General features: G+C 54.2%; 9 protein-coding genes across 9 annotated transcripts; 3 read left to right on the top strand and 6 right to left on the bottom strand.

The window, feature by feature from the left end:
• Positions 1–2,687: 2,687 nt before the first annotated feature.
• INS49_001336 (uncharacterized protein) lies at positions 2,688–4,083 on the bottom strand (the record flags this gene model as incomplete). Its single annotated transcript, XM_043162166.1, has 5 exons — positions 2,688–3,066; positions 3,130–3,345; positions 3,417–3,467; positions 3,747–3,955; positions 4,018–4,083. 5 exons carry the CDS (start codon positions 4,081–4,083, stop codon positions 2,688–2,690), a joined length of 921 nt encoding a protein of 306 aa, XP_043030672.1.
• A 1,739-nt stretch (positions 4,084–5,822) lies between these two features.
• Positions 5,823–6,274, bottom strand: INS49_001337 (uncharacterized protein; the record flags this gene model as incomplete). The annotated part of the gene is made up of 2 exons (XM_043162167.1): positions 5,823–6,095; positions 6,179–6,274. The coding sequence occupies 2 exons, from the start codon at positions 6,272–6,274 to the stop codon at positions 5,823–5,825; spliced, it is 369 nt and encodes a 122-aa protein (XP_043030673.1).
• An 807-nt stretch (positions 6,275–7,081) lies between these two features.
• Positions 7,082–8,002, bottom strand: INS49_001338 (uncharacterized protein; the record flags this gene model as incomplete). The annotated part of the gene is made up of 4 exons (XM_043162168.1): positions 7,082–7,208; positions 7,263–7,663; positions 7,719–7,751; positions 7,808–8,002. The coding sequence occupies 4 exons, from the start codon at positions 8,000–8,002 to the stop codon at positions 7,082–7,084; spliced, it is 756 nt and encodes a 251-aa protein (XP_043030674.1).
• A 461-nt stretch (positions 8,003–8,463) lies between these two features.
• On the top strand, positions 8,464–9,662 carry INS49_001339 (uncharacterized protein; the record flags this gene model as incomplete). The annotated part of the gene is made up of 4 exons (XM_043162169.1): positions 8,464–8,685; positions 8,746–8,918; positions 8,973–9,133; positions 9,196–9,662. The coding sequence occupies 4 exons, from the start codon at positions 8,464–8,466 to the stop codon at positions 9,660–9,662; spliced, it is 1,023 nt and encodes a 340-aa protein (XP_043030675.1).
• A 284-nt stretch (positions 9,663–9,946) lies between these two features.
• Positions 9,947–11,674, top strand: INS49_001340 (uncharacterized protein; the record flags this gene model as incomplete). The annotated part of the gene is made up of 2 exons (XM_043162170.1): positions 9,947–10,227; positions 10,324–11,674. The coding sequence occupies 2 exons, from the start codon at positions 9,947–9,949 to the stop codon at positions 11,672–11,674; spliced, it is 1,632 nt and encodes a 543-aa protein (XP_043030676.1).
• A 284-nt stretch (positions 11,675–11,958) lies between these two features.
• INS49_001341 (uncharacterized protein) lies at positions 11,959–16,147 on the bottom strand (the record flags this gene model as incomplete). The annotated part of the gene is made up of 10 exons (XM_043162171.1): positions 11,959–12,124; positions 12,223–13,057; positions 13,164–13,381; positions 13,455–13,688; positions 14,553–14,568; positions 14,624–15,280; positions 15,348–15,742; positions 15,844–15,853; positions 15,934–16,006; positions 16,073–16,147. The coding sequence occupies 10 exons, from the start codon at positions 16,145–16,147 to the stop codon at positions 11,959–11,961; spliced, it is 2,679 nt and encodes an 892-aa protein (XP_043030677.1).
• A 628-nt stretch (positions 16,148–16,775) lies between these two features.
• On the top strand, positions 16,776–18,209 carry INS49_001342 (uncharacterized protein; the record flags this gene model as incomplete). The annotated part of the gene is made up of 2 exons (XM_043162172.1): positions 16,776–16,867; positions 16,934–18,209. The coding sequence occupies 2 exons, from the start codon at positions 16,776–16,778 to the stop codon at positions 18,207–18,209; spliced, it is 1,368 nt and encodes a 455-aa protein (XP_043030678.1).
• A 505-nt stretch (positions 18,210–18,714) lies between these two features.
• On the bottom strand, positions 18,715–20,211 carry INS49_001343 (uncharacterized protein; the record flags this gene model as incomplete). Its single annotated transcript, XM_043162173.1, has 1 exon — positions 18,715–20,211. The coding sequence occupies one exon, from the start codon at positions 20,209–20,211 to the stop codon at positions 18,715–18,717; it is 1,497 nt and encodes a 498-aa protein (XP_043030679.1).
• Positions 20,212–21,778: 1,567 nt separating this feature from the next.
• INS49_001344 (uncharacterized protein) lies at positions 21,779–24,448 on the bottom strand (the record flags this gene model as incomplete). The annotated part of the gene is made up of 1 exon (XM_043162174.1): positions 21,779–24,448. One exon carries the CDS (start codon positions 24,446–24,448, stop codon positions 21,779–21,781), a length of 2,670 nt encoding a protein of 889 aa, XP_043030680.1.
• Positions 24,449–25,799: the final 1,351 nt, after the last annotated feature.

Raw genomic sequence — 25,799 nt, forward strand, 5'->3', positions numbered from 1 at the left:
ATATTTTATTTCATTAGCATAATTAAGATAATGCATTTTTATTTCTTAATTGCTTTCTTAATTAATTACTCTTTATTTTAAAAAATACTTTTAATCTTAATATAATAAATATTATAATATTTCTAAAGGCTAATGTAAGCTTATTATAATATAAAAATACCGTTAATTCTTTAAATAAGGTTTTTAAGGGATAAATTAAATTTCTTAATATATCTTATTTAATAAGTTTTTAATGCTTAAAAATTGCTTAATTAAGGGCAATATATATTATAATTACTTATAGGAAGTTATTTAAATTAATAAATCCCTTAATTTTAAGTAACTTATAAATATAAGCTTATAAATATAAATTTATAAAGTTTTAATATTATTATTATGATTTAATACTTAATTTCTTTGCTTTTTTTAAATATTATTAATATTAAGTTTAAAAGGTATTTATTATACTTAATTTAAAGGGTAAAAGGTTATTTTTAATATTTTAAATTACTTATTAAATAAAGAATTATTTTATATTTATTATTTTAATTAAATATAAGGAAAGAATTAAGCTAAATATCGTTTTTTATATTTATTCTTAAATTTTTTATCTTTCATTAAATTTAATTACCTTATTAAAAGCTAAGGTAACTTATTATTAAAGATATTAATTATATCCCTTTTTTAATTTACTAAAGAATAAGGGAAAGAATAAAGTAAGTATTATTTTATCTTTTAAAAGCTTATTATTACTTAAATGCTTTTAATACTTATTATATAAAGCTTTTTAAATATTTCTTTTCTTCTTTTTATGCTATATAAATTAAAAATTTAATTTTAAGATTATATTTAATTGCTTAAGAAGGGTTATGTTTAATACATTAAGGTTTATAAATTTCCAATACCCCTTAATTTAATAATAAAACTATAATATAGCAAATTAAATGAAAAAGGAATAAATATTTAAATAAATTACCTAATTAATAAAGTTTAAAGAAGCATTTATAATTATTATATAAATATATATTTAAAAATAAAAGGAAATAAATAATATAAAATAAATATAATTAAAATATGCTTTATATAACTTATTTATAGCTTATAAAAAGGAAAGATTATTTTATGCAAACTAAGCTTATAATTATGGAAGGCTATAAGTATTGTAAGGGGTTTAAAAGCATAATTATAAAAGCATTTATCTCTTAAGAGTAGTTTAAAAGGAGGAAATAAAAGAAATTTAACTATTTAAGCATTTCAGAAAGTAGTTGCAAACCAGGGTTAGGGATGTGCGTGCAACAAATACTTGATAATCAGCCTTGGCCAAAAGTCAATACATGTTCCAGTCAAAGATTGCAAACGAATACGTAAACATTTAGCACCTTCGATCTCCACATTTGGTCTCCGTCGACCCAGATTCTTGTCGAATTTAGGAACTGCCATCATCCGGCAGCATCAGCTGTGGAGACTTGGGTCAAGGTGAGAGGCAAATGCAGCCGTCATCGACTTCAGTCCCGAATGGTATCGAGGAATAAGCGGCGAGCCAAACTTTGAAGCCTTGCAGTCCCTAAGCTTGAGTGACCTCGGTGAACTCTCGGGCGAGGCGACTGATCACGACACATTGACTTGAATTTCTGTCCCCCGGGCATGTCAAAATGCTACTAGGGCTCCTCATCAGCCGCGTCCGCTGGATTTGAAGGCCTCTTGAAAGCCCAACCTCGTCGTTTCGCGAGCTGCACAACATTAAGCCAAGATCTCACAGGGAGCTCGGTTGTGGAATTCGAAAATCATGGCGGTGTTGCTGCCTCAGAGCATACACTCCGGCCGCGTTCCAGAACTAGATCTTGATCATTGCATCGAAATGACATCCAAGCTGGATTTGGTCTGATAGAGGGGTACAGAATGAGCCCGCATGTGCTCGAGAGACAGCTGAAGCTGAGCACAGCGCGTGGTGCTGAGAGTTAAACAGGACCGAGGGCGACAAGTCTGCTGGGCCTGAACCACCTCAAAAGCCAGCCAGAGATTCCAACCGACATCGACCCTGGATGTAGCGGTAGCTTCTACCCATGCTTTGCCTCAAGGAGACTCGTAGGTTCTAATACATTCACACTCAAGGTGCTACGATTACTCGAGAGCAAACTGGAGGTTTCACAGGTCTGACAGCGTGACAAACGCTTACCGTAGAATCGCTCAACTCCCTCAGGCTGTGAGTAGCTGTGACCTTGATCGTTTGGGCGGCAGTCACTTGCAACAACCCTAGGTCTTAGTAACCATGTTGCAGCAAGTGTTCGGGAGACTTCATAAGTGTCAAAGCAGACTCTTCAGGTCCGGTACGTTCTATTGGGACCAATGGGTCAGGCCTCTCTATTCTACAGAATCTCAAATATCAAGGAGGCATGCGCGCAATCCCCTGAACCTAGGCCTGCACAGCTGTCGCATAACCTGCCATTATCCGAGCCAGGTTGTCTTCATGCTGTATCAAAATGACGCATCCTCTTCCATTTTGTTTAGCGACTCCTCTCTTTCTCTGACGTGAGCGAGTACTCCAGTGGCAAATCGCCAACCATGGGTGCGCTTTTCGCATTCCATAAGCCTCGAACAAATGTCAAGTCAAAGATAGAAGTCGATTTTCAGTAGTGATTGCTGACTGATTGAGGAGCCGCAACCTTTGGTCGTGTGGGTATGAATTTGAGGGTGTTTTCGTGAAGCTTTTAAAAACCGAAGTCGATGAGGTTTTCGCTGGATCCATTGCTGGCCTTTCCAGAGGATGAAGACTTTGGCTTAGCCAGCTCTTCGGTAGTGGTGCGGCCGTTAGGCGCCTCACAGCTGGTTCCAGCAGCGGCCGCGGATGGCTGGTGAGTTGTGGCTAACTTGGGCACACCCGTTCCGTTCTTGGGAGTCGCAGCAGTCGCAGCCCGCCCGTCTTTGCGCGATGTGACTCCTGCTTTCTGAGCGACGGGAAGCATTGGGTTTCCCGCTCCCTGCGTGATGGGATTCTGCTGGTTACCAGCGCGAGCAGCTGCCTTGATTCCGGCGGCCTTCTGCGCGAGCAAGACATCCCAGGCCTTCTCTCCGCTCTCAAGTCTAGTCCTGCAAAGTGTGTTAGTGATGGAGAATGAGACGAATCGGAGGATTGGTTGGCTCGTCGCTCACTGCTGCCAGTCCTTGGAAGTGCCATCCTTGGCGGGGTCGGACGGGTTGGGAGAGGTCTTCGGTTGCTGTTTCTCAGGCGATGCCGTCTTGCGAGGCGTGGTCTTCTCGTCTCGCGCAGCGTGTCCGATGGTGGAGCCCAGGTTACGTTGAGCCGCGTTGACTTGAGCAAGCGCTTTGAATGTCGCGCGCTCCTTCGCAGTGGTCGTCTTGGTGATGCTGGTTTTGGCAGTCCATTAGCCATTCAGCCTGAACGTAAGTATGGAAGGATGAGCCAAAATGTGACATACACTTTCTTCTGGCCTCCCTGGACCTTGACCTTGGAGACTTTCCCAGGGGAACTGTTGAAAGCGTTAGTTGTTGACTCCAAGGTGAAAGCCTCAGGAGACTTGGTGGGCTGGCAGCAGATCGGAGACAAAGACAATTGAAGGGAGCGTTCGAAGAGCTTGTGACATGATATCCACTCGTCCCGTCGATTATGAAAAAAGGTGGTGCGCATACGTACTTGGGGGTGGAACTGAAGGGGGAGCGGGCTGTGGCTGATGTGACGACGGAGGAAACACTGCCCTGAAGGGGGATGCGATGCTGCCAGGCTGGAAGGAGGGGGATGGTAAACTTACCGTGCCTCTGCAACGAACCCCTCGACGCTCTTTCTGAGCGAGCACTGCTTTGGGACTGCGTCCCGACGGATCTCGGTACCCTCGCGGGCACAGGGGAAGGTTCGGTAGGTCTCGCCGAACTTGTCGGCGATCCCCTCCGCAATGATGTTGCGGACCTCGTCCGCGGCGGTGGTGGGGAGAGCCCCCAGCTTCTCGAGACCGAGAAGCTGCTGTTGGGTTGTCAGGGAATTCGCGGTGGCTGTGGTCGTGGTTGAGAAGATGGTCGACTTACGGTCTCCAGCGCCTTTTGAAGGCCTGTCGCCTTCTTGTGGTCTTCTTCTTGGTGGTTGGTCGCCATTTTGACGACTTTGTTTTTGAAGATCGCGATGGTCAGAAATTCGCGAACGGTCAACAGATCTCGAAAGGCAAGAGGTAACCGTTTGCAGGCGTACTCCTGTTGGAAGGAAGGCCTAGGGTGCTGACGCACGGGCCCTTTCCCAGAGCTCACCCCTTCCGTCCCAACCTTGCTGTGGAAGGCAGGGGGGGCAGTACCTAAGTACCTAGGTACTGTGAGGGCGGCAGTACCCCAAGGGTTGGGTCAACAGGAAGAAGTCGAGAGGAGAGTCACCACAGAGGGGTTGACAGGAAGAGTCAACAAAAAGGGGTGAACAAGAAAGAGTCATGTCTTGAGTCAAGTGCACAGGAATTCTCACGGGACGTTTGTCCACGAAAGACCCCTTGAGTAGATGGAGATAGTTGAGAGGGGAAAGATTTGTCAAGTTCTGAGCTCTACCAAATTTCTCTGAAATGGTGGCCCGCCTGCAGAATCCGCCTGCTTCCGCCTGCTTCCGCAGGCAACGGCGACGATGCCTAGTATCGTCGCGGTCTGAACTTGAAGCTGGCGATCTGAACAAGCTCAGCATAGACTAGAAGTACGAAAAGATAGACTTGAACCAGTGAAAGCTTCTCGCAGGGCTGCCTCGGAAGCCTTTCTAGTGAAATTGGTCATCTGAATAGTGGAAATGCTACCAATAGTACCTTGACGCCTTGGGGGTCTCATATGTATTGTTTTCCGTGGGGAATTTGTGCTGTTTCAAGTGCTTCTTCGCGGTTTGTCCAACTGTGGCACTGATAATGCATTCAAGGCATAGACGTATGAGATGCTCTTTTGGCATCTTTGTGGGTCACTGGGAATGCCCTTTATGAGGTCACAAGTTCACTATTTCTACAGCCTCTGAAATCAGGTTACGCTGCTCCAAAGAGACTGTGACAGTAACCAGTTGCCCGATCCTAGTTCGAGAGGCCTTGATGGCTAGGTGTTGAAGCACTTTGTGAAAACTTAGGTGTCATCCCAAAACTAGTACGTGGATCAATCTGATGCCAAAGGAAGCACTCCTTTGTGGCCATATGCTTTGGCTTTGGAGTTCAAGAATGCCCAAGTGCCTCCTATTAGTTAGCATCTAGCAAACGCTATCAAATTCATCCACTCAAGGTCCTCCGTGACCAGGGTGAGAAAAACGTTTCTGTTGATCGCGGTTGTAGTGATTGCTAGTTTGGGCGCTTGAAACTCGTTTCTACCAGTCCCCAAGGTGGAAGGTAAACTCGTAGTGAAATGGTCTCACCTAAATGGGCAGCCTTTCCCGCTATCCATGTGCGTTTTTACGGAAGCAGCCGGTGTCCAGGCCTTGGCCTGAAAAAGTTAGAAATGACCCTACAGAATCCGGGGACGTACCGTGAGCACCTCACGTTTTGAACAGCCAGGAACGTGTGATCATGAATCAAAAAGTGGAAAGCCTTGGCTTGGAATGGAACCTGTTGAGGGAGAAATGGATCGTTTGTAGAGAAGTTTCGAAAGGCAGCACAACACTCGCTTATCATGCGCAAGGATTTCAATTGCATGATCACGAAACTTCATGGAGGTAGAGGTTGTCGGAAACGTCAGTCTGTTGCTATGTAGTTGTCAAGAGCCCAAGACGAAATGGGCGCAACCACGCCCATGTGCCGTTGTGTTCGAAGTCGAGACGCAATCTCATCAGCAAGCCCTCATACTCCATCAACAGGAGCATTCGAAAGTGATCCGCCAAAGTCAGCCCGTATTCAAATCTCTGCCTCGTCCTTGATCCCATCAGAGTCCCAATCCTTCTTGAGCTCCGCATCGGAGTCGTCGCCGCCAACAGGAGTCGCGGGCTCCACCTTGCCTTTTCCACCCTTCTTTGCGCTGCCAAGCTTGGCAGAAGTCCGCTTGGTGACACCCGTGGGCTTCTTCGGGGTGGCGGGGCCGTCCTTCCAGCCCATCTTGATGGAAAGCAGACGGAAACGCTCTCTGGTGGACTTGGGGGTGATTCCAAGCTCCGCGGCAACGGCGTCGAACTTTTGACAGGGAAAGCAGAATGAAGTCAGGACTAAGGTTCCCAGAAAAAGAGGAAAGAACCTTGTTGGAAGGGATGACTTACGTCGATGTCAGGCTTACTCTTGATGTTTCTCATCAAGAGGGCCAGGAAGTTGGTCTGGGCCTCGTTCAGGGTGACAGATTCCTTGGTGCTCGCCATCTTGATGGTTTGTTCTGGAAGGGCTTTTGTGGAGAGACAAGTCAGCTACCACGTCCTGGAGCATATTCTGGAAGAAAAATACGCTCGGGGATTGTAAATGATGAGGGAACGGAGGATGGTGGGTGGTCGATCAAGTTATGCTTGGCTGAAGAGATGTGTGGGAGGTGAGATGTGGAATGGGAAAACGCGTGTTGGAGGTGGAGATGATGTTGCTCAAGGACGCGTCGACGTGAAAGGCCGACAACGATGATCGTGAAAGAACTCGGTGATGACTGCAACTTACAAGATCGATTTGAAGGTCTGTATGGAATGTGATACGATTATGTATCGAAGCGGCGAGGATCATCAGCTGCCAGTCGGAGGCAATGGATGTTTCTCGAGGTAGAGTGTGAATATGAAAAGGAAGAGGGGTTGGTCTGAAAACGGCACAGGGCAACAGGAAGGTTGGACCGATATTGGCAATCCACGCTAGTAGACCACATCACAGGAAAGTTGTGGGCTGCAAGTTTTCAAGTCCCTACTATAAGGTGCCTGCCTGCCTGCCTAGGTAGGTAGATAGGTGCTTGACCTGGTACATGCCGTCTGAAGCCTGAGCAACACCTGGCTGACTACTTGCTGTGTTAGGTTGGATTCAGTATTATCCTCCCTTGATGTATGTAGTTTCGCTCGACGTCCAGTTTGCACTTCCCCAAATTTCACCTGAAGCTTCGTTTCCAAGTCCCAGACCACCGATTTCGGGAATATCGCACACCAGACACTGCAAGCTCTCATCTTGAGGACAGACGTTGTAGTTTATCCACAATGTTATCACAACTCAGACTTGCCATCACCGTCTGTGCTTGCACCTGCCTTGTCTCCCGAGGCAGGCAGTCTCTCTTTAAGGAAAGCCTCCACGTCATCCAACTCCTCCAAGGAGGCAGAGTGAGCCAGGCCCCTGAGGTAACGTTAGCTACGCCATGAGCATCTCCATCAAGACCTTGCTGCTTACTCGTAGACCTTCCGCGTCACATTCAAGCCCATGGTGTTGAGGACCTGGTAGCTCAGCATATTCAGCTCAGGCCTCACAAGAGGGTCGGAGTCGCCGTGGCACATCAAGATCGGGGTGTTGTCGTTCATCTTCGGACCGGCAGACAGCACCTCGCGGAACGTCTTGCTGAGAAGCAGCCAGCTGGAGAGCGCCGCGATGCCAGCGAACTTGAACTTAGCAGTCAGACCGGTATAGATGGACATGGCTCCGCCCTGACTGAAGCCGCCCAGCACAATGCGGTCTGCTGGAATTCCGGCGTCGATCTCGGCCTGGACCAGGGACAGCAGGTAGTCTGCCGAGGTGCGGATGCCCTCGGCGTCTTCGTTCTCGCGCATGGACTCGACGCTACCGTCAAGCACTTTCTGTGGCGTTTGTCAGCCGGGGGCCCTCGAATGATTGCCTGCGCGGGCCACTGACGATGTCGAACCAACCGGGCATCCTGAAGCCGCCCTGTGGAGATGATTAGCATCGGTTCACGCGCATGGTTGGCGGGTTGATCTGCTCACATTGCAAGTGATGGGGATTGTGGGCGCGTGCGGCAGGATGAACTTGACCTCGTCAAGCCGTTGTCGCCGGCGCCAGTTCTCCACGGCAGATGCCCAGCCGTGACCGGTATCACCCAGGCCGTGGGCGAAGATGACGGTGGCTGTGTGGCTCTTTACAGCGGGGAATATGAGGGGTTGGGTGTATCGCAGAGCCATTCTGACAGCGTCTGTAGCGTTGGCAGCCCGTGCGAGAAGGAGTCCTGCCTGTATGCTGATTCAAGTGAGGCTTGCGGCTTACGGCTTGCGGCTTACGGCTTGCGATATCTCAGTCTTGTACTTTTTGTGGGGTCAAACGGAGAGGTGAGGTTGCGTTTCGCGACCCCTGACGTTCTACCTGCTGTAGGTACCTAGGTACCTAGGTATGCAGGGGCAGACCAACGGCGTGGGCGGGTCTCAGGTCCTCCACTGTTCGCAGGCGGGCCAGGGGAGGGGTCTTTCAGCCTCCCTCCTTGATCCCTCCCTGATTCCTCCCGCCGTTTTGTAAGCATGCTCGGAAACCCACCTGGGATTACCTAAACATCTCGACCTCAGACCATACAAATAAGGCGCGAATGCTCTTCAAACCTGCCCATGGCTCTCTTCATCATGAGCCTAATCCTGTCTGTCAACTCGTCTCGATGGCTACCTCAGGACCTCTTAGGGTCGTCGTTGTGACAATTTCGATTGCTGTCGCCCTGGTGGCTGCGTTCTACGCCTCCTTACTCCCCGAGCTGCCGGTGCCTTCGCAGGTGTCCAGGGCTGCCGCAGCTCTGTCGAGTCTGAGATCCAAGGCCGGACTTCCCACCACCAACGTGACAATGCCTTTTAGAACACCCGTCTATTTCTTCAGTCATGGAGGTGTATGTCACGAAATCCCGACCATTTCTCGATAAAATACTGAAACCAACTCTTGGAATCAGCCAGATGTGATGTACAACAAGGAACATGCTGTGTATCCGGTGCTCCAGAATATCGGGAAGGAGATTACCCAGAAGGTCAAGCCGAAGGCCGTTGTCGTCTTCAGCGCCCACTGGCAAGCGAAACCCGATCTTATTCAGGTCAACAATGCCATCGAGAACGACCTGATATACGAGTTTGTTTTGCCTTATGAATATCGATACATAAGATGGAGTTAACCGAGTAACAGCTTCTACGGCTTTCCCGATTACATGTACGAGGCGAAATACCCAAGCAAAGGCGACCCAGCACTGGCTCGCCATATCCTAGGCTTGCTTGCGTCGGCAGGAATCAAATCCGAAGGCGTCAAGCGAGGGCTGGACCACGGAGTCTGGGCCGGATTCCACGTCGGTGAGTGTGAACGAGACTCGGGAAGAGAAATGGTCTCGGAATATGGCACTGATGACTGTCAGCATTCGACCCGGTTGAGAATCCTCTCAACGTTCCCCTGGTCCAGGTGTCTCTCTTCAAATCCGAGGATCCAGACCAGCACTACCGCCTTGGGCAGGCTGTCGCTTCTCTCCGAGACGAGAGTGTGGTCATCATCGGCGCAGGCATGTCTGTACACAACCTCAGAGATATGTGGGATGTCATGACCTCAGATGACCCAACGCGGCCGTTGCCTTACGCTGTGTCCTTCGACAACGCGCTGAAGGAGGCTGTAGAGGCGCCTGTGGAGCGAAGACAGATGATGCTGGCCGGTGTGTGCGGCCGCTCTGACGCTAAGCAAGCTCACCCGTGGATGGACCATCTGATGCCTGTGCACGTAGCGGCTGGTGCTGCTGGCCTGGATGTTGGCGAGCAGATCTGGACGCTACAAGAAGGAAATTTTGCCTGGGCTCAATATCGCTTTGGGCAGTTATCTGGTGGGAACCTCTAGCTGGTATCAATATGGGTTCCGCCCATGGGGCTATGGCTTCTACTCCGCACTAGACTGCTCACTTGACCATAAGTTGACACAAGCACAACCCAGAAATACAAAAAAAGGAAAAAAAAAAAAAAAAAAATAGAGTTTAAAACCAGTCCACCCACAGGATCGCATATTGTTACACTTCCAGTTTTCGAATGTCGCCTAGAGGCAGAAACCACGTTAATTTTCGTTTTGCCCACTGACACAAACAGCCAGGCATCACGATGGCCTCAGGACAACGCCAAAATCTCCAAATGGAGCCTTTTGCCTGCCCAGACAACACGATCAGCAAGCTCGAAGAGGAATTCCTCGATCTCGAAGAAGAAGCCCTCGAGCGCCCCGATCAGACCTCGGATCTCCTAAAGGCCGCCAGCGATATCAGAAGAGAGAATGTGGAACCGGAAACAAATAACCCTGCCCGGTGTTCCATACCGGACTTGCCAGTCGAGTTGTGGACCATGATCCTCGGCTTTCTCCCTGACAAGAACCACGTTCGAGCCGCTGTACATTCATGTCGCTATCTTCTTTCCTTGTGGTATGTAGCGGCCGCTTCACGGATGCCTCGTCTTCCTTCTTCTCCTTTTTCCTTTTTTCTTTAGCCCGTTTGCCGGTTGCTAACACTGCTAAACAGGAATACAAACAGAGTGCAACTGATCACTAACATGTTGGGAATGGCTCCCGGCGTGCTGGAAGAGGCAGCTTGCGCCGCAAACTTTCCCCTCGCACCATTGTATGACAGTACGGGGGTCGACATCGAGCAATTACTGCAGAGCCGTAGCCTGGGCTATCGTGTCGGTAGAGTGAATGGAAGCCGCAGGCACACCCCTTTTCCCATGGATCTTTGCATCCCCATCAAAATGGCCCTGTCCTTCACGGGCAGCAGAAACCGATGTCTCGCAAGCAGCTGTGCTTTCCGGGATGTCTCCAGGCTGGAGAACATACACCCGACCGTGCGCAAGCTTGCAGACATCTACATCGAACAATGCGCGGCGTCGAACCCGAAACTGGCGGGTACGCTCCGGGAGCGCCCCGTCACGCTCGGGGAGCGGGAGCGGATCGAAAGGGCCTTTTACCGCTTCGAGATCTTCCGTCGGACGTTTGGCTCCTTCGAGGGACGGTGGGCTCGGGAGACAAACCGTGGCATTTACGACATCGACGCGGACTGGTACCGTGACTGGCTCGATGATCCCGTACCCCATTTCATTCAGGAGTTCAAGGAGTGCTTCAATACCGTGGAGCTCATCCAGATGCACTGCATATACGGGTTCCTGAAGAGGCTGGTTACACCAGCGATCAACGACATGCTATGGCACGATTGCGAGCTGGATGAGCTGAGTCTCATCGAAAATTGGGCTACGGACCAACGGGTCTCGGCTCATGTTCTCGCCGGCATTCACCACGTGTACAACATCTGGGCCGCTTTCAATGACAGGAGCGTGACTAGACTGTGTGGTTTGATCCAAGCGGTGAGGCTCATAGAGCATGGATCATGCTCTATCCCGAAACAGCACGACACGATCTTCTACCACGTCCTCACTGCGGAACTTTACACGGGGCGCAACTCCAGCCTCGAGGTGACCAAGAGCAAGATCGCTATCCACGATTCCGACGAGAGCCCCCGTGATGCCTGCCTCGCAGTTGCCTCCTCCATCCAGCGTATGGGCAAGAAGAGCCCGGACGACCTGCGCCATGAGATCGATGGTCTCGCACCGGACAGGCAGTGGGGATTTGTCATGTGGGACCAGCGGCGATTGGATATGTTGGGCTTTTTTGAACAAAACCACGCTTCACCAAGGCCGCGGTCTCCCTTGACCGCAACATCTACAATGTTGCTCCAGCATCGAAATAGCCTCCAGCAACGCATCTACAGCCAAGGACTAGGGCCAGAGCGCATCTGGTGGGAAGGAGCACTCGGCCCAGTATATACGTTGGGGCCCAGGCAGTATAACACGTGGTATCCTCTGGCCGCGCCCGGGAGCTAAGTTTACATGTAGGCAGCTTGACATGTGTGTCTGCTAGGCTTGCGCGAGGTATATACCTGGGGGGAAAACACAAGGACAGCCGAATAGCTGGGGACCAGAACCGGAATCCGTAGATCCATGGGAATGTAGAGTTAGTCACTGGATGTTGTGTCTTTGCGAGAAGGCCATGACTTTATTGTATTAGCCCAGTCTTACATCTCCACCAAGCCTGCGATGCCCATGAGGCAACGCAAATGATCAATTGATCCCTCGATATCTTCTCCTATTATGCATGCCGGTTCACTCTAAGACACCGTGACACGAATGCCCTTGCTCCCAGCCTTGACCATTGGTATGAACATATCATGGTCATACAGCACGTCATCCTCCGTTGTCTCGAACAGGGTCATGCGAGGCAACACTCTCATAGCCAAAGCCGCAACGACAAAATGGATCTCGCAGAGTGCCAGGCTGGTCGGTCACTTGTCAGCACCAGTTCGAATACAAAGAGGTAGACACGTGCAGCAGCACGACATCGCACCACGACGTGAGGACTTGTTCCGACTTACTTCATGGCGAGACACTTCCTTGATCCTTTCGAAAAGGCCATTTGCCCTCTCTCGACCTCCTTGCGGCGGTGGTTCTGCTCGTCGAGCCACCGCTCGGGGATGAACTCGTCGGAGTTGGGGAAGACTGTCTCGTCGTGGTGGGTGATGTAAGTCGACATGCCCACGGCGTAACCACGCGGAATGATAAGCTCCACGGGCTTCTTGTTCCACTCTCCTCGGTAAACCAGATCCTCCTCCGTAGCAATCCGCGCAGTGCGGGAGGCCACGCCATACGAGAGACGAAGGCCCTCCTGGATCACGGCGCCGAGGTAGGGTAGTTTCTCCAGGTCAGGGAAGGTCGGCAGCTCCCGCGGGGACTTGGTGACGCCGAACTGCTCGAGCTCTGCCGTCAGCTTCGCCAGCAGGTGCGGCTTGGTCAACAGGTGGTACGTGATGACAGCCAGGGCCGAAGCGGTCGTCTCGGTGCCGGCGCCGAGGATGGCAAAACCCTCAGCTGCCAGCCTTTTGGTACCCTTCTCGGTGGACTGCAGCTCCTGCTCCACAAGCAAGGACCCGAAGATGGTTGGCCGCTTGTCCGACCTGATCAGGCCAGCCTCTACGTTCTCCCTTGTCTGGTTGATGCTGACTGGAATATCGATCTGCATCGTCCGGACGAAGAGGGCCACGTCCTCTGGTAGATAATCCACAAACCAGGTCGCGAGCTGGTCCAGGTGCTTCAAGAAGGGGAAGAATCTGAAGAAATGCGAGGTCTGCAAGGCAGCTTCGGTCGGGTCCTTGAAATTTGGGTACCATCCCTCTTGTTCGAGGAAGCCAAAGCTCTGGCCGAAAGAGTATGCTACACGGAAACGGGTCAGGGATTTGTGTGAGAAGGTGACATAACTCTCAAGGATGGTGTATCCTTTCTTCTTATTTCGTTTAGACCATGAAGGCGGATCACTCACAGGATATCACATCAGCCGTGAAGCAGCTGTACGCGGTCTTGACGTCGAAGGGCTCCTTCCCGTTGTGCCTGAGCAGCTTGTCACAGAGCATCTGGACGTGCTCCTTGATTTCGCCCCCCAGCTTCGCGACATTGCCGCGCGAGAAAAACTTGGCCACAGGGGCGCGCCTCACCCTGTGGAGGTCGTGGTCGATCGTACCGAATTCAGACAAGTTAATCCTACACGGGAGCTTCGTGAGACACGGTCGCAGGTACAACTTACGAGTGGAACGGGGCAGAAGACAGAACTTACACTGTCCCATCGACCTGATGCGATGGCTTGTCGCGCTTGCGGCCGCCAACGGCGTATATCTCATCGCTAAAGTTGACGTCGCTGCAGTGGATCTCGTAGGGGTTGATTCGGACGAGAGGCCCGTATTTCTTGTGCATCTCCCGAATCTCTCTGGTGTACCGCCCAAACTTGACCACATCATAATAGAACTCGGGCAGGTAGGTTGCTGCCGCCAGCTTTGGGCCGGGGATGTGGCTGAGGGGGTGAAAGGGCGATACGTGGTAGAGCGCCTTGAGGAACTGATAGGCCAGCCAAGCAACGCTCAACCAGGCCACAGACTGGATATTCGCGATGTTGGATAGAGGCCAACCTCCAGCATCTGATACTCCCGGGATGGACATGATTGCAGCCTCAAAATCACCTCACGAATCCTGTCCAACAGCCCGAATGCTTCAATTGTGTGTCTTTCAAAAACGTTCGAGACTGAAATCCTTCCTTTGCCATCTGGGTCCGAGAACCTCGGCAGACGCAAGGAATATCTGCAGGCTTCAGAACACAGTGTCCACGATTGGTTTGTCCCTACCCACAACCCCATACTTCATACTAGCGCAGGACAAGCAAGACAGTGCCAGCGTCGGGAAATAACACTGCAAACTCAAAGGGTCCCAAGGTTTCAGAATGGCCGGCGGGGCCGCTAGACTCCATGACGGGCCTCGAATGAGGGGCTTTGATGTTTTCCGGCACATTTTGAAGGGTGGTCGAGTCACCTTGAGCAGAGATATATGCGATCGAATGAGATTGTCACCCAGTGGCATTTTCAAGCCCTGTATGATTCAAGTCGAGATGTACTTATTTGTACACACGAGTATCCAACAGAAGATGAGAAAGCACCCACTTTCCCGTTCTGCACAATTCCCAGCAAAAAGCAGGAAACAGTCCACTTCTTGCTCCTCAATCGCAACACCATGGCATCTCGTGGTCGATGTGGTGTGACATTTGGGAGATCTGGGCTTGGCGTCTTACTTTGGCAGATATCGACTCCTAAAGACATTGCTGATTGTGCTGCCAATGGTATTTCCTCCCTGCATCTTGCTAGCCAGCGCTTCCTCCAAGGCTGACTGGGTCACTGAAGCATCTGCGAGGGCAAAGTTAGCATCATGGGAGGTATGAGTTTCTTGCAGTAGGCTTACCGTCCAGATCACTAAAGCTGCTGCCCATGCTCGGCGTGCCGTCACTTCCCTCTCTCGAGTACCCCTTCTGCTTCAATTCGACCGTTCTGCGCGGTGATAGCGGCCCCGAAGGATGCCTGCGGCCACTGGACGACGGCTTGGACATGAAGGCCGCCGAATTCTCCGACGAATCAGAATTGGACGACTTCTGAAGTACACGCTCCCTCTCTTTTCCCTTGCCCTTGCCCTGGTCAGAGCCGGTGACATTCTGTAATCGCCTCGCGGCATTGGAAGCAAAGTCACGAGGGTCCCCTCGTAACGTGGCACTGGGGTCAGTGTACTGGCCGCTGCCGTCGCCGCCACTGCCTCCAGCTTCGATGGACGTGGAAGCCTTCGCCCTGAAAGGCAAGAATGCAGGCTCTGCTTCTTCGTCGTCGTCATCGTCGTCATCAACAAATGCAGATCCAACACCACCCTGATCCTGTTGTTTCTGTTGAAAGCGAGGAGGTCGCCGGATGATTCGAGATTGTGCGGGGCTGGATGAGGCCGAAGATGTGGGAGAGGGCGAGTCGGCCGGGCCCGGGGGAGGGCGGGTCGATAGCTTGCGGCGCAGTAGGTTCCATGCCAGCAGGGTTCGCCACTGAGGATGGCACGGTGGGCAGAGAAGGCAGCCGTTGTCTGTTTTGTGAGCGAGGCGATGTCGGCACCGCTCCCGGTCTAGTTCTTAACGATCCCCCTGTGCTACCTGTACTGCCAACTTGTGCTGTTGTGCCGGAAGACGAGTTGCGTGATGCCTGAGGCCGACCAGGAGCGCCGAAACCAGCGGACCCGGCTCCGGACGTCCCTATCCTGGGAGTTTCAGGGGCGCCGCCGTCGTTCTTTGGCATGGGCGAGTCCCTCCGGACGGAAAGGGACGAGGGGGCTCTCGCGTGGCCGTATGCTCCTTGAGACGAGCCTGTTCTCCTCATTGCCTCGAGGGTAGCGTTTGAGTCAGAGCCGGGGACGGGTGATGGCGCAGCTGAGCTCCTCGCCGCAGCGGTTGCCTTGCGCATCTGGGCTCGAACCTGTGAGGCATGGCGCTCGGTGAGGTAGGTTGCTTGCTGGAGCAGAAAGTCCATAGTGACTTCAAACCTGGCAGCTCTTCAGGAGCACAAAGACAAGAATGTGAGTAGGGCTTTCAAAGGCAGAAAGAATGTGGTGGCTGTCATGGGGTTTTGTCTGATGATGGACTTGTGACTTACAACTCGACCCCTGAAATGAGCCCAGGTTAGCAGATGATTGGTTCAAGGTCAAGGTCAAGCAATACCGCCATAGTAATCAGGGCAACTCACAATCGATCTCGGTCTTTGAAACACCTGAGAGAATTTTCCACAGAGATTCATCTTTGGAGGCATCCCATTTCACCTGATGGGAATGACGGTCGATCAGTATTGGTGATGGAATATGCCGGCACAGGCTCGGGTCACTCACAGGCGGCGGATCGACAAAGTCGCCTCGGGGAAAGGGCAGCCGGATGTAGACGGTGTAGCTCGGCTCACCATCCATGACAGCCGAGACTTTGTGCAGGCTGTTGGCCAGGGAGATGGGCACAGAGTCGAGGGTGAAGTGAGATGAGATGAGATGGGTGCTACAAAGATAGAGTTGAGCAGCAGCTTGTATTCCGATGAAATGAAAGGAAGTTGGTTTGGGTGTGCATGTGTATGTGTAAGTCAAGCAGGGCAGTCAGTACGGCCAGTACCCGGCACAGTAGGTAGTAGATATGTGCTGTACAGTACGGTGGTGGACCCACACATGAGCTGTGGCCTTAGCTGGCCATGGCCAGAATGAATGGTCGGGCTGCGGCTATCGATAAGGCCTAGGCGACAGGGAAGAGCTTGGCTAGGTAGGTAGGCATGAACCCCTGCCTGGCAGGGCCCCCTGTTCGGTAGCCACCTGTTGCTGGGCAGAGCAGACACCAGAGGCAGAATTTCAATCGCGTCGCATGCCCGAGTCCCAACTTGAGCAGCCTCGAAACGGCAAGGAATCCTATCCAACCTCCCACCCAGCTCCAAATACCTTCTTCCTGATCCCTTTTCCACACCAGGGCATCTCCGTTTGCTCCTTGTAATCACACTGAGGCCAGACTCGCCATACCTAGCCCGCCCAGACTTCGAAGATTGTGTAGCAGCACAGCATGGCGCCTCTCATCCTACACAATGTCCCCGACGAGGAGCAGTACATAGGCGAGGATGGCGTCCAGAGACCATATGCAATGATATGGCCACAGTATGTCTATTGACACCCTTCCTACTTACCGTCTCAAACAAAATGGCAGCTGACAATTCCATCCAGACAAGACGGGAACCCCACGAACGTTCGAGCACGACGAGGAGTCCCCGAAACAGGAGCCTTTGGCAAGTCGACGCGACGCTCCAGATCAAAAACAGCCACCCCAGCCAGGCGCGAGGACCCCACGATACAATCAGCCGGCAAGGTCTTCGCTGCCTTCTTCGAGCAGCAGTCCTCACAGGGCGGGGACGCGGCAGAAGAGCCCTCCTCAGCAACCCCACGACAACGAAGAGCCTCCACCGTCCAGCCCCTCCTACCACCATCCACCTCGACCAAAGACCTAGCAGACGACTCCGCAGCCGCCGCCACACCCGCTACAGCCCGGAACATCCCCAACGTGCCCACCGAGGTCATCCTCCGCGGCTACAAGACCGCCGACCAGCAGTACGCGGCCGTCAACCACTACGAGCAGCTCGCGGGGCGCATCTGCGAGGACTACCCCCGAGACCCGCCCTTCGAGATCCGGCGGTACAAATCGGAGCTGCGCGACCCGGCCTACTCGCGGCGGCGCGCCCTGACCCCGGAGGAGCGCGCAAAGGTGAACCGGGCCGACGGCGGCTCGCACTGGGTCAAGGTGACGTTCGAGTCGAGCCAGGCGGCCGAGGCGGCCCTGTTCTCGAGCCCCCAGGCCATCCTGGGCCACCTGGTCTACGCAGAGCCCTACCGCGGCCTGCCGCCCCTGCGCGACGAGCCCGTCCCCGACGCCACCACCGCGGCCCTGGGCGACGAGGTGCCCGCGCCCTGGAGACGCGCCGGCCACGGCGGCAACAGGACCGCCGGCGAGCTGCGGCCCACGTTCCCCGGCGGCGGGCTTCCGTCCGAGGTCGTCGCCGGCGACGGCGCCATGGACGTGGACATGTCGCCGCCCCAGTCCCAGGCGAGCAGCCGCACCGTCGAGAGCGGCACCATCAACGGCTCCTCGTCGACCTCCAACACGGTGACGGGGCCCACGGCGGACCAGCTCCAATTACCAGGAACAGCAGCAGCAAACCCCGAGAACAGCGTGTATTGTAGGAGGATACCCACTGCGCGGAGGGTCGTGCTCCTGCCGGCCGAGCAGGCGCTGCTGCCGCAGCAGTCGTACGCCCAGCGCCTGCTGGGCCGCATCCCCTTCATCAAGTGGTTCAGCGGGTCCATGATCGGGAACGAGGTGCCGCGCACGCAGGAGGGCGAGTTCGACTGGGTCAACGCGTCGCTCTACTGGAAGCTCATCTGTTGGCTGGACCTGATGTTCCGCCTCTTCGGCGGGGAGATTGTCAGCCCCGACAAGGATGACTGAGGGGAAATTCGTGGGGAATTTGGGAAGAGAAACTGGAATGGCAAGTCTGTTGGTCTTGTTGAAAGAGCCAGGATGGTTGGGGCTCGACTGCTATACAAGAGGGGCGACTCTACATCATATGGGATGTATACGGATTGTGACGCGCGGCACAGCTCAGGAACACTCCGCGAGGATGTCGTGTCCTTCGGCTTGCGGGGTTGAAAGATGGCAGGCGATTTGGATGATAATGCATATAGCGTCTTTGGCATAGGCGTTCCCGCGAGGTCTGGCGTGTGGCGTGCCTGGGTGAAACATCGAAAAAAGGTTTATACAACCGTCTTATGTATCATGTACCTATCTGAAGGAAAAAGGAAGAGAATACCACGAGAGGACAGCGCCCTGTAATTTCACCAAGACCCGAAACACCAATGCTTCTATACCAAACCGTGACGCCTAGCTTGTTAACCTGAATGAACGACTGGTACCGCCGGCCCTCCCCAAGAAAGAAGGGGGGGATTTCACAAATCTATTCCATCCCGTCGTCCGCAGCATTCCACCTCCGTTCCCTCTCGTCTGGGTCCGACGCGGCCGACGAAATCCTCTTGCTGCCCCAGGGGTGTTCGTCCTCGTCGCCGCTCATGGGCAGCGACAGATCCGCGTGCGAGGAGCGCATGCGGAAGCCGTCGGCAGACGCGGACCTCCCGCCGTTGCGTATCGTGGCAGGTGATGGTGGCCCGTCGTCGTCACTCGTCACGTTTGAATCGGCGCCGGCCTGAAACTGGTCGTCGGTGCCGCCCATCACCTCCTCCGGGTTGACCCTCACCGGCTGCGGCGAGAATGGCCGCGTCATCCTTGGCCTGCCGTTGCTGGCAAAATCGGCCGAGAAGATGCTGATGTTGTCGGTATCGGGCACCGCCATGAAGTCGGGGCTGGTGACCGCGCCGGCCAGACTCTGGTACGGTTCGGACACGACACCGAGGCTGTCTGCCCTCTCGTGACCCTTCCGGCCGCCAACGCCGCCCATCGCCCTCGCCAGCCCCATGCCCGAGTCGGACGCTGTGTCGGCAAGGATGCTCTTGGGCGGCAGGATGCTGAACAGCTTGCTCGTGTCGGCCTCGGCCTCAGCAGCGGCTGGTTCGGCGGCGAAGAGGTCGGTGCCCTTCTCCAATAGCTCGTCCAACCCGCCACCGGACCAGCCCTTGCGCGCGAGGGACTCGAATATGTCGACCTCGGCCCGGACGAGGCTGCAGCTCGACTCCAGGATCTTGACGCTCGTGTCCTGGCTCTCGCGCAGCAGGGTGCGGCTGTGTTCGGCGTGCATGCTAGTCAGGCCGTCCAGCTTAGTGGTCAGCTCGACGAGGTGGCCGCGGAACTTGGAGACATCCCTGGGCCCGCGCTGGCGGTGCAGCTTCATGCCCTCCTTCTCGAGGCGGCGGATCTCCTGCGACTGGCGCTTGACCGCCGCCAGGTAACTGGCCTCCTCGTCCTCAACATCCCGCCGCCACTTGTCCAGCTCGTGGAGGAGCGGCACCTCGAAGCTCCTGTATACCGTCTCGGACAGGATGTGCTCGTGGTTGGCGATGAGGTGGTGCACACCCGCGGCGGCCAGCAGACTGTCCGCCGTGCAGCCGCTGTTGGAGGTCACGGCGGTGGTCGGGGCGTTGCCCAGATGTATCGAGTCGGAGGTGGCTTCCTTCAGGCGGGCGCACGACTCCAGGGCTGAGCCGAAGGAGGAGGCGGCGTTGGACAGGGCGGCGAGGGCTAAGCGGTATGTCTTTGCGGTGGAGAGCAGGTCGGCATATGACTTCTGGCTGGCGGCGAGGTCTGCCTTTGTAAGGACGGCTTGCACTGCCGGGGGTGGCGGGGGCAGTGGCAGGTTGAAGCTCGAGATGTTCATGTTTGCCGAGGCCTGGTTCGCGGTTGACGCGTACGAGTAGGTTGGTGAGGCGGGCACGGGCGGGAGCTGGGACGGCGAAGGCGACGGTGGCCGGTTGGCGACGGGCTGGTGTTGGACGGTCGTCATGGTGGACGAGAGTATTCGCAGTAGCGGCAGCAGTGAGGAGAGGGACAGGAGGGGCGTGCGTCTCGAGACAAACTTTTTTTTGTTTACTATTCGATTTGAATCGTCTGATACGATGTTAGCTGCAGATCGCCCGCATGTGCAGCACGTTCGTCCGCAGTTTGGAGCACCGGGGAACACGACCAGCACTCTCGGTGCACACGAGATGGGGATAGTGGCGCTTGGCTGGTGCGGACGCCGTGTGGAGTAGCTGGCACCTGCGGGTGTCTGACAGGATGGCGACACAGCTCAGGAGCTCCCGGGGCCCAGGCGGAGTGGAGCTGTCTCCTGATAGCGTTGAAACAACTCAGCAATAGGGTCGAGTAGTGGAGCAGCAGAGCAGCAGAGGATCGTGGCAAGTAGTGTACGTGTGTATGGACATGTGTCTCCGCGCGTGAGTTGAATGCTAGGCATGCAGTTATTACATGATAAAGAGGAGAAGAGGTGTCGTCGTTCCGTAGGAATGGGGAGGGCGTGGCATAACAATCCATCCGTCCACCCCGAGAAGGATGAATGACTTCGAGGACAAGGGCGAAAAAAAGGCTTGTTCAGGTGGCCTTGAACTTTGACCCAGGTGACGTCTATGTTTACCAACACCACCACCATCCCGCGGTACCCAGGTGCCTCCATTATTACATACAAGTACTGACCCGGCGGCATGAACGGTCCATCCAACGGTCCCCACCGTTTTGATCGACGACCACCGCCACCACCCACGGCAGGTTAGACTAGCCTTACCTTCGCTTGGCTGCCGCGATCAGCGACGAGCGAGACCTGCTGTGGCACCGGCCTGCAGGCGGTCTGAGCCCCGAGCCTCAGTGGGCTGGCGCCGCACCTGCAGCTGTGCGGTGAGCTGTCTTTTTGCTCTCTGATTTTCTTTCACGATTCGATTCGACCCGATCCGGGGCGCGTGTCCCACATATGTTCTTACGGTGAGCGCGACATCGAGACACTCCGAAAAGAGCAAAGTGAAAAGTCATGTGCTTGTCATATTCCCCAGCCAGCTGGAAGGTTCTCGAGGTTAGATCTGATGGGTTCAGTCAACTAGATCTCACAAAAGGCAACCAGATCCAGATCCGGGCCCACCGCGTCCACGGCTTTTCGCTTGAGCGGGCGCATTCACATGTAACAGTGATCGAGGCTGCACTGCAACTAGTACATCTCTTGTATATTCATTGTTTGATATTAGGTAAAACGCATCCATCTCTCGTACAGGCGTACGTATATGTGACAGAAACGCTAGTGTCCCCTTTTGTGGGAAATTAGATATATATGTCTGGCATAGGCCATCCTGCTTTCCCAGCCCAGCCCAGCCCAGCCCAACCCAACCAGTCTTGACAGCGAGCAGTCTCCTGCTCTGGTATCTCCCGTCCCATTTCGTGCCTCATCATGATAATATAGTACAATCGACTCAAAAGAAAAAGGGAAAAGTGGTATCTCGTATCGTGCTCGACCGTGGCGCGCTCTCGTCATCCTTCGCTCATGCTGCTGCTGCCTCGTCCTCTTGTTCTCACTGTTCTCAAGAGGCCCCTCACAAGGCATAGTTCTCCGCATGCAAGTAGATCTCCTCCAGCATGGGGTCGCCCCAGATCTCGGCCTGGAGTCTGGCCACGGTGGTTGCAACGCCCACACGCATGCTCGGCGGGCCACATACGAACACCGCCGTCCTCCGGCCCAGTATGCCCCGCCCGTCGCTCCCGCCTGTCGCCCACTCCTTGAGCATGTACCCGAGGTCCGGCCTCCCGTACTCGACGCTCCAGCCCCCGTCGATCTCGTGCGGCACCGGGAACGCGAACCGCATCAGGCTCTTCTGGAACTCGGTCGGCGTCTCGGGGAACCCAAACTCGAACCCGGATGGCGGGCCAAACGTGCTCGTCGGCCGCGGCCGGCTCAGCGTGCCCACATCAGTGCGGAGGTGCGCCAGCTCGGGCACGTCGGGTGCCCGGGGGGTGTCTGACGATTGCTGGGTCGACTCGGGGTGCGATCCGGTCTGTGGGGGTTCAAGGAGCTGGCTGAATCGCTTGTTGCCCGGCGAGTTGGGCGGTGCGTAGTTGAAATATGGACCGTCTGCCTTGGGCTTCAAGGGGGGAAAGTGGAAGTCCTTCTGCTTGCCCTTGTCGTTGGGCAGCTCGGCGGCGCTATCCTTGGTGTCTCCTGCGTCTGATTTGTCGTCATTGCCCTCGAGGCGACGCAGAGCGTCGTCCGTGTATGATTGTCGATTATTCGGTGGTGGGTTCGGTGGGGGTGGCGGGTTATGTGGCTGCAGGTACTTCTGCTGAGGCAGCGCGGTGAACCGGTCCTGCTGCTCTGCTCTCAGCTCCGCCTCTCTGGCTGGATCGCCTTGCGAGACATCCGCGATCAGTGCTGAGTTGCGCTTCGAGGCGATCCCCGCGACGAAACCGTCCAGCCTGTCATGAAACATGTTCGATATCGGCCGCGGCGCGCGAGCGCTCGCACCAACTACACCGCCATGTGAGTTCCTAGTTGCAGCCGTCACGAAGAACTTGCACGTCACACTGTCTGGCGGCGCGGCTTCGCGGCAAATGCGCAGCTCCTCACGAAACCAGTCCATGGCCTCAAGTCGCTTCAAGGACCATACCACGACAATCTTCTTGGTAATGGCCTTCCCGTCTCGCATCCGCTTGATCAAGTTAAGCAATTGCGACATCAGCGATGTGATGCCACTTCCCCCCGCGATCAGGATGCAGGTATCAAACGCCGCAAGATCTCGGCGCATGCCTCCGTACGGTCCATCCAGAAACGCGCGGTATGTGTGGAATGGCCCCTTCTCTATCGCAGTTTCGAGTACCTTCTTCGTAAATCCACCGTATGGTCGAAACACCAGCACGCAGTCTCGGTACTGTTCGCCGTATTCTGATGGAAAATCCTCGCTGCACAAAGATGTTACCGTGAAGGGGTGGTTCTCGAGCAACGAGATGCCCGGCATTCGCAGGTAGAAATATTGGCCGGGTGACCACCTCAGCTGGGTTGGGATGGTGATCTTGATCGTGTTCTCCGTCATGATCTGGATGGCGGCCTCGTCCCCGACCAGGAACGCCATTCTCCATGGCTTGGTCCAGTTCAGCTTGCAAAAGCGCCACATGTTGCAAATCACGATAACAGCGATGGACGCGTATAGGTAGTCCCATGACATCAGAAAGTTCTTGGTGTGCCAAAACAGGAGGCCGATGTAGATGTACCCGACGGGAGCATGAAGAACCGAGAAGAGTTCGTACAGGTGTCGTCTCAACACCGGGAGGGAGAGCACACACAACCAGCATAGAGGGACAAAGCAGGCTATGCCACTGCCGTAGATGATACCACTCCCAGGGGGGAACAGCTTGTTGAACACCGTCATTCCACCATCCTCCCATACCGGCTGGATGAAGAATGGGATCATGTGAACCAAAGACAAGAACAGGCACAAGTAGCCCGCCCACCGGTGGAACACGTTGAGCCGATCGGCGGCAATGCCCGTGATGAGACTCAAAATGTTCGCCTTCATGCTCGTGGCAATGATCCACGGGGTCATGGCCTGCGCGATCATGCCGGCTCGAATAGCGAGCGGTGGTGAGCCATATCGAATGCTGGCCCAGTACAGCGGTTGCTGGAGGAAGCAGTACAGGGAGACAAATACCAAGGCAATGAAGCCGACCGTCAACACTGACAAGGACGAGAAGGTGAACCTGTGTTTCCGCCACCTGATGTCCGGGATCGGCCTGTAGAATGTCCATCGGAATAGGGCCAGAGTGTCGTTGACAAAGCCAATGGAAGACATGTTGGATTTGGGACGAAAGGCCGTTTCGGCCTTCTCTTCCTCGGGGAAGAAGTGCCGCGCCGTGACTGGTTGCCCGGTGAGTTGCGCAGGCTGCGCAGTTGTTTGGCCCCACTCAGTCTCCGGGTTGTAGAGGTTCTGATAATATTGCTCGACTTCTTGCTTGTAGATGGCTTGCCTGATCTTGTCTTGCCAGAAATGCCACACTCTGACGACCACGACCGACATCATCAGCGCTACTGAGAAGTACGTCCATCCTAGTCCATACTTCCCAGCCTTGTTCCAGGGATCGACCGTGTTCGCCTGCACCAAGCCCGGTGGACTCGTCGTCGTCAGCGGGACGTTGATCCGCTTAAGAAGCTCTCCTAATCTTCGTGTGGCAGACGATGCTGCGTCGCGAACGGCGGGCTGTATTAACGAAGCCATTGTTGACAAGTTGAGGACAGTCCAGCTGTATGTAAGGTGCCGGTATGCGTACAATGCGGCTACGCGCAATGACGTTAAGTGGTTGACATGGACCTTTCGATGAGTGGTGGCCTATCCTCGAGGATATTGGCGTGCTGTGGTTGTTCCAGAATGAAGGAGAATTGTATCCATACACGCGAGTACCACAAAGTTGTTCGCGAAGGGATGGAGGACACCGAGGTCAGACTGGAAGGTAAGACAGGCCGGCGGCGGAGGTGCCAAAACCTTCCCCTGGTCGTGTCACAGTTAAAGAGAAGGATCCGTCGCAGTATAGATAGACTGGACGACGGCCAGATCCAGGTTAATATACACAAGGATCGGGCAGTCACTTGCGGGAGGCCCGCGAATATATGACGGTTGAACAGTCCTGGGCGTCAAGGGGTTGCGGCGTGCGTAGCGTGGTCGATCGGAATTGGGTCACCGTATGCAGTCCCAACACGAAGGGTTAGATTGATATCGAGCAGGCGTTGGCAACGTGAGCTGCAGTGTAATAGCCGCCGGGGACGGAGCTACATTGGGGATGAGATGTTGGCGTGCGGTAGCGTAGTCGCAGTAGATCTCGCACGAGGACCCGAAATGTCAACCCACGCGGGCCGATGACTTGAAAAGGCAGGGTATTGCCTGGAGGGAGTGAGCTCAGGGTCGGACGACAAGACGTGAAGAGCTAGGGCGGCCCAGCGGTAGACCAGACTTTAATATTGGCTGGTCGTTGGTTCTGGCCTGTTCCCCGCCAATGCATGTCACACACGACGGGCCATGCGTGGGGAAGAACAGGGCAGGCGAGCCGAAGAAGAGAGAGAGTCGTCGGCCACACCGGACGGACTGACAGGCTGGGTGACTGGATGAAAGAATGGTCGTGAAGGATGTCGTAGGTGTGGACCCTGGGAGTGGGCAAGCATCGATCAATTCGGCAGGGAAGTGCATGCAGATAATGTGGTTCTCGATGCAGGCGGGCCGGGCAGCGCACTATCACACAGACGGATCGATGGCCCGGTACGGAAGCTTGTTGTTTGCCGTGCTTTTATCCAGGAGACGGAGAGAACCAACAAGTCCTCCTGGTGTCGGCCAGTGAGACGAAGCGATGCGATCACACCCGCTTCTGGTCGCTCGATGGTGCGACAGAAATCCAGTACGCGTACATGTGTCGACGAAGACGGTGTTCTCCCTCGGAAGACACCAATTCTGTGAAGTGATGATACGCAGGCCCCCGTGGTCCACACGGACGAGGAGAGTGGTCTCCGCGGGTGTGTGGGCGGCCGCTGTGCTCCGTAGATGGTGCGTGGATCTCTGGCAGGACCGTGACCCGGTAACA

The sequence above is a fragment of the Diaporthe citri genome (assembly GCF_014595645.1).
Source record: "Diaporthe citri strain NFHF-8-4 chromosome Unknown scaffold_1, whole genome shotgun sequence".
Classification (NCBI taxonomy): Eukaryota; Fungi; Ascomycota; class Sordariomycetes; order Diaporthales; family Diaporthaceae; genus Diaporthe; species Diaporthe citri.